General features: G+C 38.0%; 1 protein-coding gene across 1 annotated transcript in view; it reads right to left on the bottom strand.

Moving 5' to 3' along the window:
• Positions 1–6,057: 6,057 nt before the first annotated feature.
• LOC110102043 (ABC transporter G family member 33-like) overlaps positions 6,058–17,289 on the bottom strand; it is a 33,376-nt gene continuing 22,144 nt past the window's right edge. Inside the window, exon 7 of the mRNA XM_028692706.1 lies at positions 6,058–9,135. Coding sequence (XP_028548539.1) covers positions 8,869–9,135 — 267 coding nt within the window. The 3' untranslated portion in view covers positions 6,058–8,868. The remainder of the gene's footprint in view (positions 9,136–17,289) is intronic.

The raw sequence follows: 17,289 nt of genomic DNA, 5'->3' as shown, positions 1-17,289 counted from the left end.
AGTTCGATTTTTTTTCTTTTTGTTTTATGCTTGCAGCTTCAATTTTGTTTAGCAATTTTATTTTCATTTGATGGTTTTGTATTTTTGCATTTGTTCCTTTTATTTCAAGTTTATGATTTAAGATGCCCATTCTAATGGTTCTCTCCAGGTTTTATCAATTCAAATTTTGTTAGCATTCCGACGTCACCTGTTGTGTAGGGGTAATTTTGGAATGTTGGGCCTGCTCACCATGTCAAAAAAGACATGTATGGGTGGTGTAAACACCATGATTGGGACTACTGCTCCCATCGCACCAAGAAAGGCCCATATAAGTCTTTCTGCTCGCATAAAAAATGTTTAATACGAAATTTCCCCATCACTCCAAGAAAGACACGTATTAGTACTTATTTATTATATTTATTTATTTATTTAAGTGGCTGACACCATATAATGGGATAAAGGCTTATTGTTGTTGTTATTTTATTTATTTAAGCAACTTGAATCATGTTTCCCGATCGTGCCAAGAAAGATGCATATGGGTCTTCTCTTCTTGCACCAGGGAAAAGGCGGGTATGGGTGATCACATGCACAAGAAATTTGCAAATGAAAAATTTCCAGCCACATCAAAATAGATACGTATGGGTACTTATGTGGTGTGGCACAGTGTGGCACTGCGCGGGGAAGTTCACAGCGAGTTCAAATTTGTGGAGGTCAACTTTCGAAAATGTTGTCTGATTTCAGCTGTTCATTCCCTTACATTGCTTTACAGCTTTTGTCTCTTTATCCAAGAGGTTTGGTTTTAGTGTAACATCTATAGTATTGTCAGCCTCATCTCAGAGTCAAATTGGCTCACATTTGCCTTATCCATTTCATTTTTCAGCTCCTTTGTACTTGCCATATTCCTATGAATTCCCTTTTCATGTACTAGCGATATTCCTATGAATCCCCCTTTCATGTACTAAGACTGTGTGCTTTCAATTCCAAAAGTTCTGCCTTTGTTTTCTATAAGGTTGGCCCGAGTTCCAATTTCATGAGCCCTACATCAACCTTCACATACTCAGGCATCTCAAATGCTGATTGAATTTGCATAATGGTTAGAATTTGTTCTTTCTAGGGGCTTGTCTCAATTGTTTCAAGTGCAGCTCTCAATTGCTCCAATTCAGGCTATATGATGCAACATATTTAACTTCAAGTGGAGGCTTCTTTCTTTCTGCTCCATCTTCCACAGAAGTCTAGAATTCTTTCTTGTGCACTAACTCTAACTCTAGATTCTCCTTCCTTGGATGTTGTAGGGTTCAAATATTCTTGTAGATTACACCCCTTACAATAGTCTCTAAATGCCATTGGCCATTTCTAGTTGCTTTCGAGTCTCTAAAGCTATGAGTTTTGCGTCTTCCCATGGTATCTATTTTCTCATCAATATGAACTTTAAGATTCTTATGAGTTGAGAGGGTAGCTTTCATGTATTCTTTCAAGGTTGCTAATTCAGTTTATCCCCGAGCCTTTAAATCTCATTCTTGGTAGATCCCCGAGCCATCGAGCCAATTGAATGTTGTTCTTGTGGGCTTCGAAAATTCGGCCCCGGCCTCCGCCCGCTTTTTCTTTTTATTCGGCGAGAGAGTTTTAACTGATAGGTTCCGGGGTAAATTTTGGAAATCGAGCCAATTGAATGTTGTTCTTGTGGGCTTCGAAAATTCGGCCCCGGCCTCCGCCCGCTTTTTCTTTTTATTCGGCGAGAGAGTTTTAACTGATAGGTTCCGGGGTAAATTTTGGAAGACAGATGGGTTTGTAGATAAGACACTACCCAGAGATTTCGCCCTCATTTGTTGAGGACTTTATGATCTGAGTTCTGGTTTCCTATAGGCACAAGCCCCTATAGTTAATTACCCCTCCCGATAACGAGAGAGAACTTTCGATTAAGGCTAGTCGTCGATCAGATACGTAGAATATACATATTATCTGGTATCTAGTAGCAGCAATGGACTTAGGATATTTGTAGAAATTGGATTTGGGAATTGGGTTTGGATTTGGGAATTTGGAAAGATTTGAAAAGTGATATTTAAAATAGGAAATTTCACCACCTAGCACTTAAAGCGGATGGTGGGGGAATGGATGGTAGACCCGATCAAGATCCCATGGTTCCGTCGTCCCGGGCCATCGTGGTCCCTGGTTCTACTTAGTCAGGAGGAGGTAGTCGACCCAACCTGACAGAGGATCCTTGTCGGTAGCCATGGGTTGCTTCGTCAAAGGGTACCTTGTAGACACTTGGGATGAATGTTTATCTAAGGGGACAAATTTAAATCCACCTTAGCTAACAGAGGGCTTTGTGCCCTATCGATCATATCCTATTGATCATATCTCAAGGATTTAACGCCACTAAAAGGAGCGTATTGGCTCTGGCCATAACCGCTATCTGTGGTGCCATTTGGAGGCAAAACCACTCGGTTCAAAGGGCCCCGGGTCATAACCATTTACATGCAGTGCAATTTGGCGGCGAAACTGCCGGTTAGAGGACACGTACCCACGTCTTTTACTGGCAAGAGATTGTTTGAGAATGGATCATAGTGATATTCTCGACCAGCATTATCTCTATGTGAGCTGAAGTAAATTTCAATTTGTCCGCCCCGACAAACTGTTGCGGAGGGTGGATGAAGTTTGCTTTAAGTGTTTGATAGTTAGATTTCAAATTTAAAAATATTTTTGAATTTTTGGGATTTTTGATTTCTGGATTTTTGGATAATTTGGAAAGCATTGGAAAATTTGTGAACCCCTCCGATTGAGATTAGCATTCAACACGGCCATCATCGGGTGTTTGGAGCATTTCTGTTTTATTGATTGAATCTTGCCAACTATATCGAATTATCGATAGAGGATCAGATTTTGCAAGCTTTATGCCCTTATTAGTGAATTCAAATTGTTATAGGCCTTGAAGGCCTGATATGAATGTATTAAAACAATATATTGGACACCACACCTTATATTTCTTATGGTTCGAACCTGTCGACTCCTATAGATCTGTATAGAAGGATCGGGTTTTGAACTTGAATTCACTTATCGACCGCGGCCAGCATCCCTAGACGTCACGGTGTATCAATAACACGCTCGTCGGGCCCATGCGGGTGTTTGGGGGTAATTTTATAATTGAACCATGTCAAACTCCTTTTATCTACTTGGAAGAATCGGGTTCAAATTTAATAACCCGCTTAACATCCATAGATGTCACGTGTGTACCAATAACACGCTCGTCGGGCCACATGCGGGTATTTGATTACATTTATCCCTTTTGTGTACCTATGTGTATACAAACTACGGTGCACGTGCGGGGGTATTTATTTCAAACTTGTTTAACGCCTTCTGTCTGCTTGTAGAGGTGTTGCAAGTTCGGTGGCGTGGCGTAACAGCTTCTGAATTTAGTTGTTCATATGCTTACGTACAGGTAGACTGTCGTGCACTACGTGTTGCTTTCTACAATTGGATTGTAGTGCACTAACTAAGTCTTCCCTTCCTTAAGTTGTAGATGATTATAACTGATCTGTTCTATGCATCACGAGTTTCTCACAGTGACTTGTTGTCATTTGTAGTTGATGGTGGCCATATAAAATTTTGGTTGGCGATGATGCATTGAATGGTGCAATAAATTTCCTACGATAATTCGTAGGAGTTTACATCCGTTGTATATTTTTCTTTTTCCACTTACAGTGAATCAAGTGTTTCGTTTAACTTTGAACATTTATATTGATATAGAGGTGTCGCAGCTTTATTGCACTCAATTTATTTATGCCCATAGAGTTGATTGGCAAGGAAACCATCAGTCACTGTATTATTCAGGGATTAATTTAGGTAACACATCGAGGGCTCGTCCTTTTACTCGTTGCAAATAGAACTTCCCTTGCAAATTCTTTATCCTTTGAAAAGGTGGTTTGTTTCCATATGCATGATAAATTTGAAATATCATTTCTTTACTCTACTTGAGATGAATCATGTTCATTAGGGGTCAATTCCATTAGCATCATCCAACTCCTCTTTGCAAATTCCGTGATTAACCCATGTGGGTGATATGGATATCTTTTATTTATAATGTATACTGAAGGTCTTTCCATTGTCTTTGATGGCTGATTGCATCTTGAGTGTTGTTTTTCTCATCGATGTTCTGTAGAATGATCCCTTCATGAATACCGTCATTTGCTTCATGAGAAAATTCATGTTTCAATGAGATTTTAATGTAAATCTTTCATTGCTTCGTTGTTCCTTGTTCTTATTGCTGATCGAGACATTTTAATTTGCTATAGAGAATTAATTCTCTATGATTGTGAGCTTTTGGCTTTCAAACGAACTCTTTCATTCTAACCAAGCTACAAATTCTTCAAGTCGAATCAAAAGTTTCCTTCTACATTCAAGATTTAATTTTTTGAAGTCTAACTTGCCTTGTTTCAAATTCTTTTAGAGCTCATGACTCAATTCAAGTTTGAGTTTTATGCTTGCAGATTCAATGTCATAATGAGTCCAAGATCATATCTAAACTCGAATCCAATATAAAGGTTCAGGCCTCAATGTAAATGTTTCAATCCAAGGTTTGAGTGATCAAACTATCAAGCTCAAGATCCTTGCTCAAAGTATTTCCAAAATCAAATCCCTTGTAGTCCTTTTAAGGTCAAATCATGTTTGAAACATACTTAATTAGTGTAACAAATTATTCAAGTTAATGTTCAATTCAAGTCCCATATGATTTCAAGATCTTGTAATTGTCTCAAGTAAATACTTGAATTTGCAAGTTCAATTGTCATCTAAGTTTTTGTTTTGGTTGAATTTTGTCCTTCGAGTAATCAGTTCTATTGGCCCTTGCTTTTCAAATTGTTCAAGTCCAAGTCCAAGCCTTGTCGGCTTAAATGTTCAAATGCAAAATTATATGCATATGATGTCAAGTTTGGAAATTTCAATGTCAATTGTAGCTCAACTATCACTTTCTTAGTCCAAAATCAAAGCTTTCAATTATTTGGTTTGAATTATCATTTTAAGTCCCATTTTAGTTTCAAGTTCGAGTTCACAAGTCCACTTCTGTTCAAATGTGTCCCAAATCTTGTCCTTTTGAGTTCAATCAAGGCCATACTGGAACGTTCTTGCTTGAGTTTCAAATCTGAGTTTGAGTTTTCAAGTACAGTTCTCTGCGGTCCCCTTGAGTACGAGCCATTCTTTATTTCGTTTGCATTCAATTATTTAGATTGTTTGAGTTTGAAATTAAGTCCATTTTGAATGCTCCAAATTTAATTGTCCAAGTAAGCTCCAAAAATTATCCCAAGTACGATTTTATGTTTACACGAAATTTCGGCAGCCTTCCGGCATCTCCCCCTTTAGGGGAACTACGGAAAAGGGCCTTCCCGCCACGCTAGAGAAAAGCCGTGCATGGTAGGTGTCTCGGAAGAGGACACCGCGGCGTAAATATTTGTTCTCGCCCTACCACGCCACAGAGAAAGCGTGCAGATGGGTTGCGGGCGACTGGTTTTAAATAGCAATTTTAATAAATTTTACCCGCCTGCCGTAGGCGTTCGCATCTGGTTTTCCCTTCCCACACGCTAGAGAGAAGCGTGCATGAGATTGGTTTTCAGGACCCGCCTCAACGCCGAAAATGGGGTTTTTGATTACCCGCCCCGTCGCCAAGCTCGCAACAAATTTCCCGTTCTCACCACGCTAGAGAGCGTGCATGAGTTGGTCGTATCGCCGCGTTGCAAGCCGGGAATTGGGTTTTCAAGTTTTAGGGTTTAGGAGTTATACCTTGGCGGTCGTCGGCGCGGATCGAGATAAGAGAAGGAAGAAGCATATTTCTTTATTATAATTAGCCATAATTAATTATAGTTAATAATAATTAACTATAATTAATTAAGTAATTATAACCAAATAATTAATTATTTGTAATTATAATTAACTAAATAATTATAATTAATTACTAATTATTAATTAATTCAGATTATTATTAATTAATAATTAAATATAATTAATTAAAATTAATCATATTTAATTAAATAATTATAATCAATAATTAATTAATAATTATTAATTAATTGTAATTAGTTAATTATTTATAATTAAAAATAATTACTAATAATTAATTTCTTAACTATAATTAATTATAAATATTAAAATTTATAATTAAAATAAATTAATTTTCTCCCCCTTTCCACTCAACATATTTACGGGATTTGGCTGAAGAGGCGCTAGAAAGGGAGAAAGATACCTTCAACCAGCGAGCTCCCTGTGTTGCCTCCGATTAAAATGTCGTAACATCCTATTCAACAAGAAGGGAGAACGTCAAAGGAGGAGGCAGAGAAGGGCTCGGATAGGGCAGTCGGCATGAGGTAGGGGAGCTTCGGCTCTCTCTCTCTCTCTCTCTCTCTCTCTCTCTCGGCTGAAGGAGATCGGGAGGTTGGATGTCGGGCAGAGGGAGTTCAGCCGGAGCAGAGGTTTCGTATGGAGTTGAGAAGAGGAGGTCGGGAGTAGTTCGGGAAGCTTGGAGGGATTCAGTTGTGGGAGGCGAGTGAACGAGAGAAGGGTCCCCTTGAACGAACACTTCGTTCGCATTTTAAAGGCGGAAGAAGGAGCGGGATCGAGGAGAGATGCGGGATTTGGGCAGGATTTCTGGGAGATGACTGCAAACGACGCCGAATAGGCGTGATTCGCGACAGAATCCTTGGATCCGACGGGTAAGAGTTTATGTATGCAGGATTTTTAATTTTGTTTCTTCTGGATTTTATGCAAAGGTCAACAGTTCTATAGGGATTCAAGCTCATTTTGCCATTCCTTATTGTGCTTGTGGCCTTGTGGGAGATTTTAAGAAGCGCTTGGAGATGGGCATCCTTGGCAACAGAGAACTCCATAAGTGGACATTGTGACTCCACACACTGTTATTGTGACTCCTTGCTTCAATTTCATCAAGAGACATTAGTTTTGTCAAGCCCTGTCGAGCCTCCTTAACAAGTGTGCATCACAGTTTCCTCACTTTTTGCTATAAAGGGTTTTTGGTAAAAGTGTTAGATGGAGAAGTGAGCCGGAGAGGTTGAAATGAGAGCTAAACAAGCTGTAGGAGGAAGGGACATGGATGTAAGCTAAGGAGAGGGGTTTGTGTGAAGGGTAGCAGGGGAGGCGAGAGAGAGCGGGCAGGCTTGAGTTAAAGTCACTTGAGAGAAGTTGTGGATTGAGAGTGGAGGTCTATGTGAGATAGTGTGGGGGAGAGATTGAGAGAGATGGGATTTTTTTGTTTTGTTTTTTCAATTACAATCAGACTGAGATGGGATCAGAACATGATTTTATGCGGTACCGAGGTGTATGAGGCCGAGATATTGGGATTAGTTGGGTAAGGATGCAATAGATTTTATTAAGATTTTTTTGGAAGTTGTTATTTTTAATTAAATAAGATAAGATAACATAAAAAGATAAAATAGATATTTGGATTAACCCCTTGTAGAAAATTTTTGTTCCTTGTGTGTCTCAAATTTCATGCTATCAGCTCGCATGTAGGTAAATTTTGTGTTTTACTTTGTGAGGTAGATAGGGCAATATGTATGGGTGTCAAAAACAAGTTGTCGGTCGGGATCAAGTCAAACCTGATATTGAGGCGTGACATGTGGGACAGGGGCCAAGCCACAAAGGTGAGGTGTCTATAGGCAGCGGGCGGGTGAGGCGAGACGGGCAGGCAAGGACAACGGTTCGACCGTGAGCCTATTCTCACTCTTCTTATTTTTCTTGTCATGCCAAGGAGGGAAAATATTCATGAGTAAGGTGATAAGAACTATGTGGGTATGCTAAGGCTAATGTTAGAAGAAGTATAATGATGGTTGTGAGACTGGGCTTTGTGGGTCATACGATTAGAAGAAGTAAAAGAGAAAAAAAAGGCTAATGATTGATCTCTGGTATCTTCGCAAGCTGTGTTCGCATGAAGGAAAGACAAATGATAGATTCATGAAGATGGCAGTTGTCACAGATGCAAAACCTGCACTTCACACTTGATAGGATGGAAAAGGATCTGGTCAAGATTTCAACAACTTAAAGGGAGGAATTGGTGCCTCCAAAACTTGTGGAAGAAAGGACTATATTTTTGATGAAAGATCCCAATGAGGTACACTTGGTTTGCTGACTAGTGGCCTTCAATGCTTAGGGATAAATTGAGTCTTTCTTCATGGAATAAAGGAATTATCATAAGAATTATTGCTTTACTCAAGTGAACAAAAGACGATTAAAAAAGAGATCTTTTTGTATCGTCAACAGATAACACATAATATTTAGGATGATTCATTCTTCCTGTTCTCTTTGGAAAAATCCAATCCTTACTGCTAATTTAGTTCTTATCAACTAAGGAAAGTTTATTAGCAATTCATGTGTATTTGAAAATACCTATTAATCTTTAGGCTATTTATGCCTTAAGGCACACCTAAAATTGCAAAAATATCCTAGCAATTAGGATAGTGGGGAGCATTTAATCACAAAAATCTCTTGGCAATCATGATAGTGGGGAGCATTCAATCAATAAAAAAATGCCTTCTGATGTAGTGATTGCAGTTCCAACTATCTTTGATCTGGTTTGCACTCAAAATTTTGAATTAACTTTTGATCTTGTCTTTATTTCAAAGCCTTAGTTGTTAGCCCAGTGGTGGTGATCGGCACCTCATTTTTGCACATGACCAATTTTTGTGATATATGGAAGCATATAACTTAGATAACTATAATAATAATACTCTCTAAAATACATAGTACTCAAGCTTCAGCATTCACAAGTGATGTTGATCTATGCGTTTACAAAGAACTGACCTCAACTAATGGATGATTTGCAAGCCAGCCTACATGGGGATTCCCTTCTCTTTGAACACGACTTTTCCCTTGAACATCATATATACTATATGACTACCTTCTTTGGAAATTTATTTTCCGTATACAACATGAGAAAAGAGAGGCAAGAACAAGAGGAAGATAAGCCATTGTTATTGCCACTATGCTCAATTGGTCCTGATCAAATCCATAGTAATCTCTCAGGAATGCATCAACTGTTGTGGTTTTCCCAAATGCCATCATTTCGTTGGTGAGATCACCATATTGTGAAGTAAGCAAACCATTTAATGACCACGCAGTTGGGCAAATGTAATATAGCCATTTCCACCATGTCGGAATACGCTGCAAATGCAACCCATTAAGCTCAATATTATACTTTGAAATTTGGTTCTATAATATTGAAATTTGGTTCTTTTGGCAGTCACATAAATATAGTTCCATTATAGAAGACCATGATTGGGTTCGTGATTAATTTTCTTGAGTGCAAACCACTATGTTTAACCAGTGAACCAGAGGAGGATGAAACTACTAAGGCAAATGATCATTTGCTATTTTTTTTATTCAATATGAATAATGCAAAATAAAATGACTTCTAGTCACTTACACACTCACAATTTATACACTATATGCATACATTATATGCATATTATTCAATTTTTAAGCTAAACCTACACATTATGTAACAACTTCCAAGGATCAAAATGAGACTAGAAAATTGTGGGCTTAAAACAAATTGCGTCCAACTCTTCTAGGAGAGTTTATGTTATGTGCAAAATTTTCAAAATGCAAATTTGGTTGAACATAAGCTATTAATAAGATATTTTGCCCCCATTTTGCGAGGATTTTATAATTTAGTTTTAGGTTCTCTATAGTCACAAAATCTTATGGTTAATTATCTCATTTGATGATGAGAGAGAACTTTTCATTAGCTCTAGTCATTAAGTGCTAAGTGCTTAGTGTATTGTAACCAAAAAATTGATTTTAGCATTGAGTAAAATATATCGCTTCTTTGTTTAAAGTGGATGGCGAGGGGAATAATGATGAATCTGATCATGATCCTATAGTTTTGTCACTTCGGGTTGACATAGTTCCTGATTTGCTTAGCAGAGATAGTCAACCCAACATGGTATAGAGATCCTTGTCAGTTGCTATGACTTGCTTTGTTCAAAGTAATCTTATAGACCTAGGGTGGATGTTTATTTAAGGGGATGAACTTAAATTGACTTTAGCTAACATAAGATTTTGTGTCCTATCATGTGCGTTTCATGATTCATTACTCATAGGTTTTAAAGTCATAGGAGAACTTATGGGTTCTAGCAATGATCATAATTTAATGTTGCAATTTTGCAATTAAATCACCTTGTCAGATGACCTTGGTCATAACCATTTACCCGTGGTATCAATTGATAGTTATTGGTTAGATGATACATGTCGCATCCTTACTGACAATAGACTGTTTGTGAGTGAACATAGTGATACATTCAACAAAACATTGACTTTTTGTGAGCTCAGGTTATTCTTAAATTTATCACCATTAATAAATGATAATGGATGATGAACATTTATTTTTTTAAGTTATTGGTGATATATTTTACTTGAATGTAATAAATTTTATATTGATTTTGGATTTTTTTAAATATTCATTGAAATTTGCACCAAATGATTTTGTTTGAGCTTTGGGGAATTATGAAAATAGGGCCACTTTTGGTTGATATTTGCATTTAACATAACCTTCATTGAGGTCTTGAGCGCTTTCATTTTGTTACTTTTGACCTTGACCTATTAGCTTGCCTATTAAGGATTGGGTTTGTGATTGACATTTGTAGTTGCATTGTTGGGCATAATATCCTTATGAGTATTGAGATCAGATATTTGATTGTAAATTTTCTTGTTTATAAAATTTTGTTAGCTTGCCTATTAAGGACTGGGTTTGCGATTGACATAGGTGTTGACTTCGAAAGTGGAACTTATGACTTTGTCCTCTATGCATTGTTGCTTGTTTGAGAACATCATGCAACATATCGATAACTTTGATTTTTGAAGAGAATTTGTTAAATTTCAAAGTGATTGCATGATTCACAAAGTAGTTGCATGGCTGGCAAAGCAGGGTGGACTTGCATTTATCTTATTTTTGGTCCGTGCAACATCTTTAGACATTAAATTCAAGTATTAGAAATTCTTCGGGGTATATACTGGCGAGTTTGAGCTTAAAAAAGAGCTCGTGAATTTAAAAATATAGTTGCAAACTTTTTAGGACAATTGCACGCTTCTTATAGCAGGAGATATTTGAGTTCATTTCATTTTTCGGCCAATTAGTATTCTGATCTCAAGGTTTTTATATTAGTACATTTATCAGAACACATGTGGATAATATGAATTTTGATGATTTGATATATTGTGCATGCTTTTTAATGCATAAGCAAAGTGCACTTACACGTTTCATAGTGCATTTGCATTGCGCTTGCACATATTTTGGTGCAGTTCCATCTTTCTTGGCCCATTTATATGGTGTATTTGCATAGTGTATGTGCACACTTATCAAGGTAGTTATATGCTTCTTGATACAATTGCACAATTCTCGAGGCAATTTCCATTCAAATTGGAAAGTTATATTGTGATGCACACATGCTTTTAAAATATTCAAATTTTGATTATTTGCACAATCATTTGTCAATGAAGTACATAGAAAGATTTATTTTTAAAATTTAAAAAATGCCTTATGTTTGCTTGCTTGTATATGTTGTGGATTTGATGTCTTAGAAGCGAGTTGAGATTTTTTAGATATTTTATAAAGTGATATTTTTGTATTTATGCATTTGCATTTTAATGTGGTGGGCCCTTCAAGGAATTGCTTATTTCCCTTATAAATAGGAGCACTTTGTAGTTCATTTTTACATAGAGTCCATAGCCTATAGAGATTTCATAGTGTTAGGAGCTGTGTGGAAGTCTTGTGCATGCTTGTAAGCGAGCTTTCAAGTATGTAACAAGACCCCTATTAAATTTTTTTTTATTGCATTTATGTTCTAAAATTTATTTTATTTTTATTCTTTTTGGTTCCCATTCTAGCATAAATTTCAGCAATCACCCGACTTCTTTTTGCATGTAAGGGGCGTCTTCGAGGGTGTTAAGCCTTTCCACCAAGCAAAACATGCATGGTCAGTGTCAGGAGACATCGTGGTTGGTGGGTCTTTTGACCCATCATGCTTAAAAAATGTGTATACGCCTTTATGACCTACATGGTAGAATGCATAAAATTTTCTCGTCCCATTGGGATAATGAAACTTAATTTGTGAATTTTCTTGTTGACTTAGAACAACATGCATGGGCACTTAATTTTGAGATTTTGTATTATACTTGGGAAGTGGTTGAGGAAAATAATTTTTTTGGCAAGCATTCAAGGGAAAGTATCAATAACACATTATTTTCTTTGTTATATGTTTTTTTTCAAATATATATTTTTTATTCTTTGTTTTTTTTTTCTCACCTTTATTTCAAAAGAGAAAGGGAGAGCGAAAGAAAGGGAGTGTGGGCTGGAGAGAGAGAGAGAGGCAGAGTGAGAGAGAGAGAGAAAGTGAAGGAGTAATGTGCAGGTGCAATCTTTGGGGTTACGTGTTTAACATGTGTTTGAAAGAAGGTTGGTAAGGGGCGCTTTTTGCTTAGGATTGTAGTCATCTGGGAAGAGGCTGCACATCAACAGAGTGTGGAGAGGTTTTTGTGAGCCAAGTTGTTGAGCTAGAGGTTTAACGGCGAGGATGTTCTAAAGGCAAAGACATGGATTTGAAGAAGAGTAAGAGAAAGGTGTGTTGAGTATGCGAGGGTTTGATGGGTGTGACGTGTGGGAGTGGTAGACAGTAGGGAAAAAGAGTAGCAACTAACTTGGCTTTGTGCGAGAGTGGAAGATGGAGGGAGAGATGGGGTAAGTATAGGGCTCGCACATGTGAGAAAACTTAGAGTGAGACTAGAGATCTTGTTTATCGATGATGAGGGAGGAGCTGTGACGAGTGAATGACTTAGGGAGGCGGATGTTGCCTGAGGATGGAGTAATTGATTAGGGAAAAGAATAGATGAGGGGAACATGAGTCGATATGCTTGAAGGATATTGCGAGAGAGAGGGTGAACTATTTTGTGAATGGGGTAGGGAAAACAAAATTATTTTTATCATTAAACATTTATTTTTAATATTTTTTTGTCCTACATTTGACACAAGAGAAGTGGAAGTTTAGATATTACGCGCTGCTGCATTGCCTGGACCTAGATTTTTTGGGTTTGATTGAAATCAGATTCAAAGTTCTTATTTTAGTTTATTTTTTTTCATATATATATATATATATATATTCCATAATTGTATAAAATAAATATATTTATATAATTTAATTTAGCTTTATTAAAAAGATTATTATTTTTCATGCATATATCGCTTTATCAGAATTCGTTGTTAACATCTCGAATTACATGTTGTAGCCTCACACACTAGCAACTTTTACATATCATTTTCGTATCGTGGATAGGCCAATATGGGTGTCATTCTATGTAATTCAATGTTTTGAATGCGTCAACACAGCTTGGTTTGCAAATGGGCAATATTCAAGCTATGATGCACATACATGGACACGGCGATACGAATAGGACACGACACGGAAATGAGACATGACATTTTTTGAAAATATAGGACATGGGTACGACGCGGACACGACATTACATTACAATTTTGTTTATATAGTGTATATAAATTAATGTAACATCATATTAGAAATGACAAACAATAATAAATTAATGTCATGATAATTTGTTTTGCTTATGATATAAAATGTTTAGTACAAAATATCATCATCATTGAATACAAATTCAATATGACATCTTTTTCTTTCCACACTCCTTTCGTTGGCTCAAATAACTTCTCATTGTTTGTCATCTCTCTTTGGAATAACTTGATTCTAATGATATTACACCCTGGTTGCACTTAACCTACAAGGTTATTATTGGAAGCAAAAGTAAATGCATTTTTGTAATGTGGATTTCTTGCTAAATTGAAACCAGAGTAAAACATTCTTAGTATCTCACCATCTAACTTCTCTCTTATTTGCAAATTAAAGGCCTTCTCCAAAGAGCTATTTGCAACATCGTTTCTATTTCTAGGTTCATATCCCATTGTTGACCTTCATGTTATACCCAAAGAAGAAAAAAATGAGGGCTCAAAATCATACTGGGAACCCATCGGATCCAGGAATCCCGCTGACGGAGTCGCTCCCGCAAATCCCGCTGAATCGGCGCCGTTGCAGTCGTATCTCCTGTATGAAGCCCGCCTCGATCGCACCTCCCTCGGAGTCGTTAAATACGACACTAGAAGAAGCTCTCGGCCTGCTCACGTCCTGGTTCGCTACTTCTCTGTCCCGATACCTCTCTTCTCTGCATACGAAGTCTGCCTTGATCGCACCTCCCTCGGAGTCGTTAAATACAACACTAGAAGAAGCTCTCATCATGTTCACGTCCCCACTCGATCGCAGAGCTCCCGACTCCACTTCTCCGTTCGCTACTGCTCTCTCCCACATCTGACTTCCTCCATCCAACCGAACCCCCATCCACGCCAAGGCCTCCTCCTTGCCTTCTCTGTCCCGACCAAACTTCCCCATCCCGATCTCTCGCCGACTTTAGTAGTTCCAAAACCGATCTCCCCTCCTCTCCAAAGCAAATCAAAGCTAAATCCTTTCCTCAATCTACCTATTAATTATAATAAGAAAAGATAAAAAAAATTAAATGACCCTCTTGCCTCGATCCATGGGCCAACTCCATCGACATATCCCCACGAAGGTACGCATATTTCTAAACTCAGATTCCTGCTCTCAAAGTTCGCGGCGCACTGGAAAATCGCATATACATGCCTTTATTACGCGTGGTGGGATGGGACCCCGATGCGGCTCCTAGGGCGAGGCGGGTAATCACCTTAAACTCGAGAGCCCGTTCTCAGAGTTTGCAGTGCACTGAAAAATCGCCTATACACACCTTTATTGTGTGTGGTGGGATAGGACCCCGGTGCGACGTCTACGACGAGATGGGTAATCACTAAAGCCTTACTTCAATGTTTGTGGCGCATCGGAAAACCGCCTATGCACACCTTTATTGTGCGTGGTGGGATGGAACCCTGGTGCGACGTCTACGATGAGGCGGGGTCACTCATAAGTACCTTCGAGCGGGGGGAAAGCAAACTGTCTTTTTAAAATTCAAGTACAGTCAAAGACCCCATATATGCCTTTATTGCACGTGGTGGGAAGAAAGATCACGGCCGCGGTGTCCTCGTCCGAGGACACCTACCATACACGCCTTTATTGCGCGTGGTGGGAAGGCCCAGTTTCTCGTAGTTTTTCCCTAAACGGGGGAGACGCTAGGAGGTTGCCAAAATTTTGGGTGAAAATATGATTGTACCCGGACCTGTTTGAACTCAAAAATTACATGCAAGAACTTGGACTCAAATGAACACGAACTAGTGGACTTGAGCACGAAACACAAGGACCTGTACTTGAACGAAATTTAAAAGATTAAGCTTGACTTGAACACAAATGAACCTAACTCAAAATTGGACTCTAATTTGAACAAAGCAAAGACCTTAATTTAAATTGAACATTAATCAATGTTGCAAGTATTGGATCCTAATTTAAATGAATTTGAATCGGAGGAGATCATAATTAAATGCATAGAAGACTTGCAAACTAGAACTTGATTCAAACTTGACTTGAGTAGTTGAACTCAAGTAAAGACTTGAATGAATGTAGAAGACTCATATTGAGTTCGAGCTCAAGCATGAATTGAACTTGGGTTCAAACACATACACATAAAAGAACTTGAATCATATGCAAGAGATATCCTGAACATGAGCTAAATAGCATCATGTGGAGTTTGAAATATTTGAACAAACAACTCTCTTGTAACATGCCTATGAAAATGAAAGGATAAATGAATAACAATCATCTCAAGTCAAATATAAAAAGAGATTATGAAAGGCATGGCTTGATCGCAGAGTCATTACATGAGGGTCTTAGGAGCATGTTAATTGATTTGTAAACATGATTCATCCCCAAGCAACAATCAATAAGAATCATCATCTCAATTGAATGATTATCGTATAAGAGCTCCAGTGGATGTTGTAGTTGACCCATGAAAGCTACTCCAACAAAATTGTAAATCTTCTATCAATAATAATGAAATTGACAAAAGTTTATAGTGTCTCGAGGATACATGCAACAGTTGCTAGAAGAATTGAAGGACGCACAAGCAAATACACCAATTGTAGCAAGCATACACATGTGCAACGATGACAATCAACAACAAATAACAAACACTGCAACACATTTGCAGTCAATAAACAATCAATGGTTATGAAATACATTGATTCACTGCAAGCAAAGATGGAAGATATGCGGTGGATGTAGGCTCCTACGAGTTATTGTAGAAGATCCATTATACGCCAAACGTGGTATTCACAAGCAAAATACAAAAAGACTATGATAATGATAGGAAATACTTGAGTTCGCAAGTAACCCTAAGGTAATTCTTGAGTTCGCAAGCAATCCTAACACAAACAAGTGAAAATTCAACAGTAAAACTACTGTCCACAGCAGAAAAACAGCAGGAAACAGGGAAAACGTAGAGAAAAACACAAGTAGAAGCTTGTATTTCACTAGAAGAAGAAGAAAACAACAAAGATACAATTGATCCTCAATTCGAGAGGAGGATCGATCTCTCCCAAATCTCTGGCAACGCCAAGAGCCCAAAGAAAACCTAAATCTAAGAGATCTCAAATTTCAGCCAAATTCAAGATGCCCAAATCCTAGGAAAACAAACTATTTAATGCATACCAATCAAAAGGAAATCCCTAAACAGTCGCTACATTCAAATTCTCCTCTTAATCTCCCTAAAAAACCTTCCTAGTAGGCTCCCGCAATGCTAACGGCTCGCACGACCTCCGCCCAGGCGAAACAAGTCACCTGTTTCACGACTCAGCCGGTCCCATGCGGACCGGCCCACTGGACCGGTCTAACAGATAAATACCAAATCTTACAAGCTTCTAAAGGAGGTCCATTATACATTCAACTCGATATCTGCGAGCAAATGTAAAAGATCTGCAATCTATACAAGCTCTCTACGAAGACAGATATACCTGCCACATGCCACTTATAGGTAGATGCAGAAAGACTTCAGTAAATGCAGTATTCTGAATTCAATTTTAACCTATAAATGAAGTCATCTACCTACCTACATGCAATAGTAGCGGATGTACTAAAAAGGCCAAAGGCCACAACAAAATGCATGGAGAATACGACAAGTGCAAGCTCCTACGACCCAAAGCAGGAGGTTCGTTAGTACACTATGATCCAACTGCAGAAAGCAACAAGTAGTGCATGACAGTCTATCTATATAGAGCAGCGAATAAATCAATTCAGAAGCTGCTATGTAACGCCACCGAATTCGCAACACTTATACAAGCAGACAGAAGGTGTCTAC

The sequence above is a fragment of the Dendrobium catenatum genome, unplaced genomic scaffold (genome assembly GCF_001605985.2).
Source record: "Dendrobium catenatum unplaced genomic scaffold, ASM160598v2 original_scaffold_260866, whole genome shotgun sequence".
Lineage (NCBI taxonomy): Eukaryota > Viridiplantae > Streptophyta > Magnoliopsida > Asparagales > Orchidaceae > Dendrobium > Dendrobium catenatum.
The sequence above is the reverse complement of the archived record's forward strand: the minus strand, read 5'-3'. Positions and strand labels throughout refer to the sequence as shown.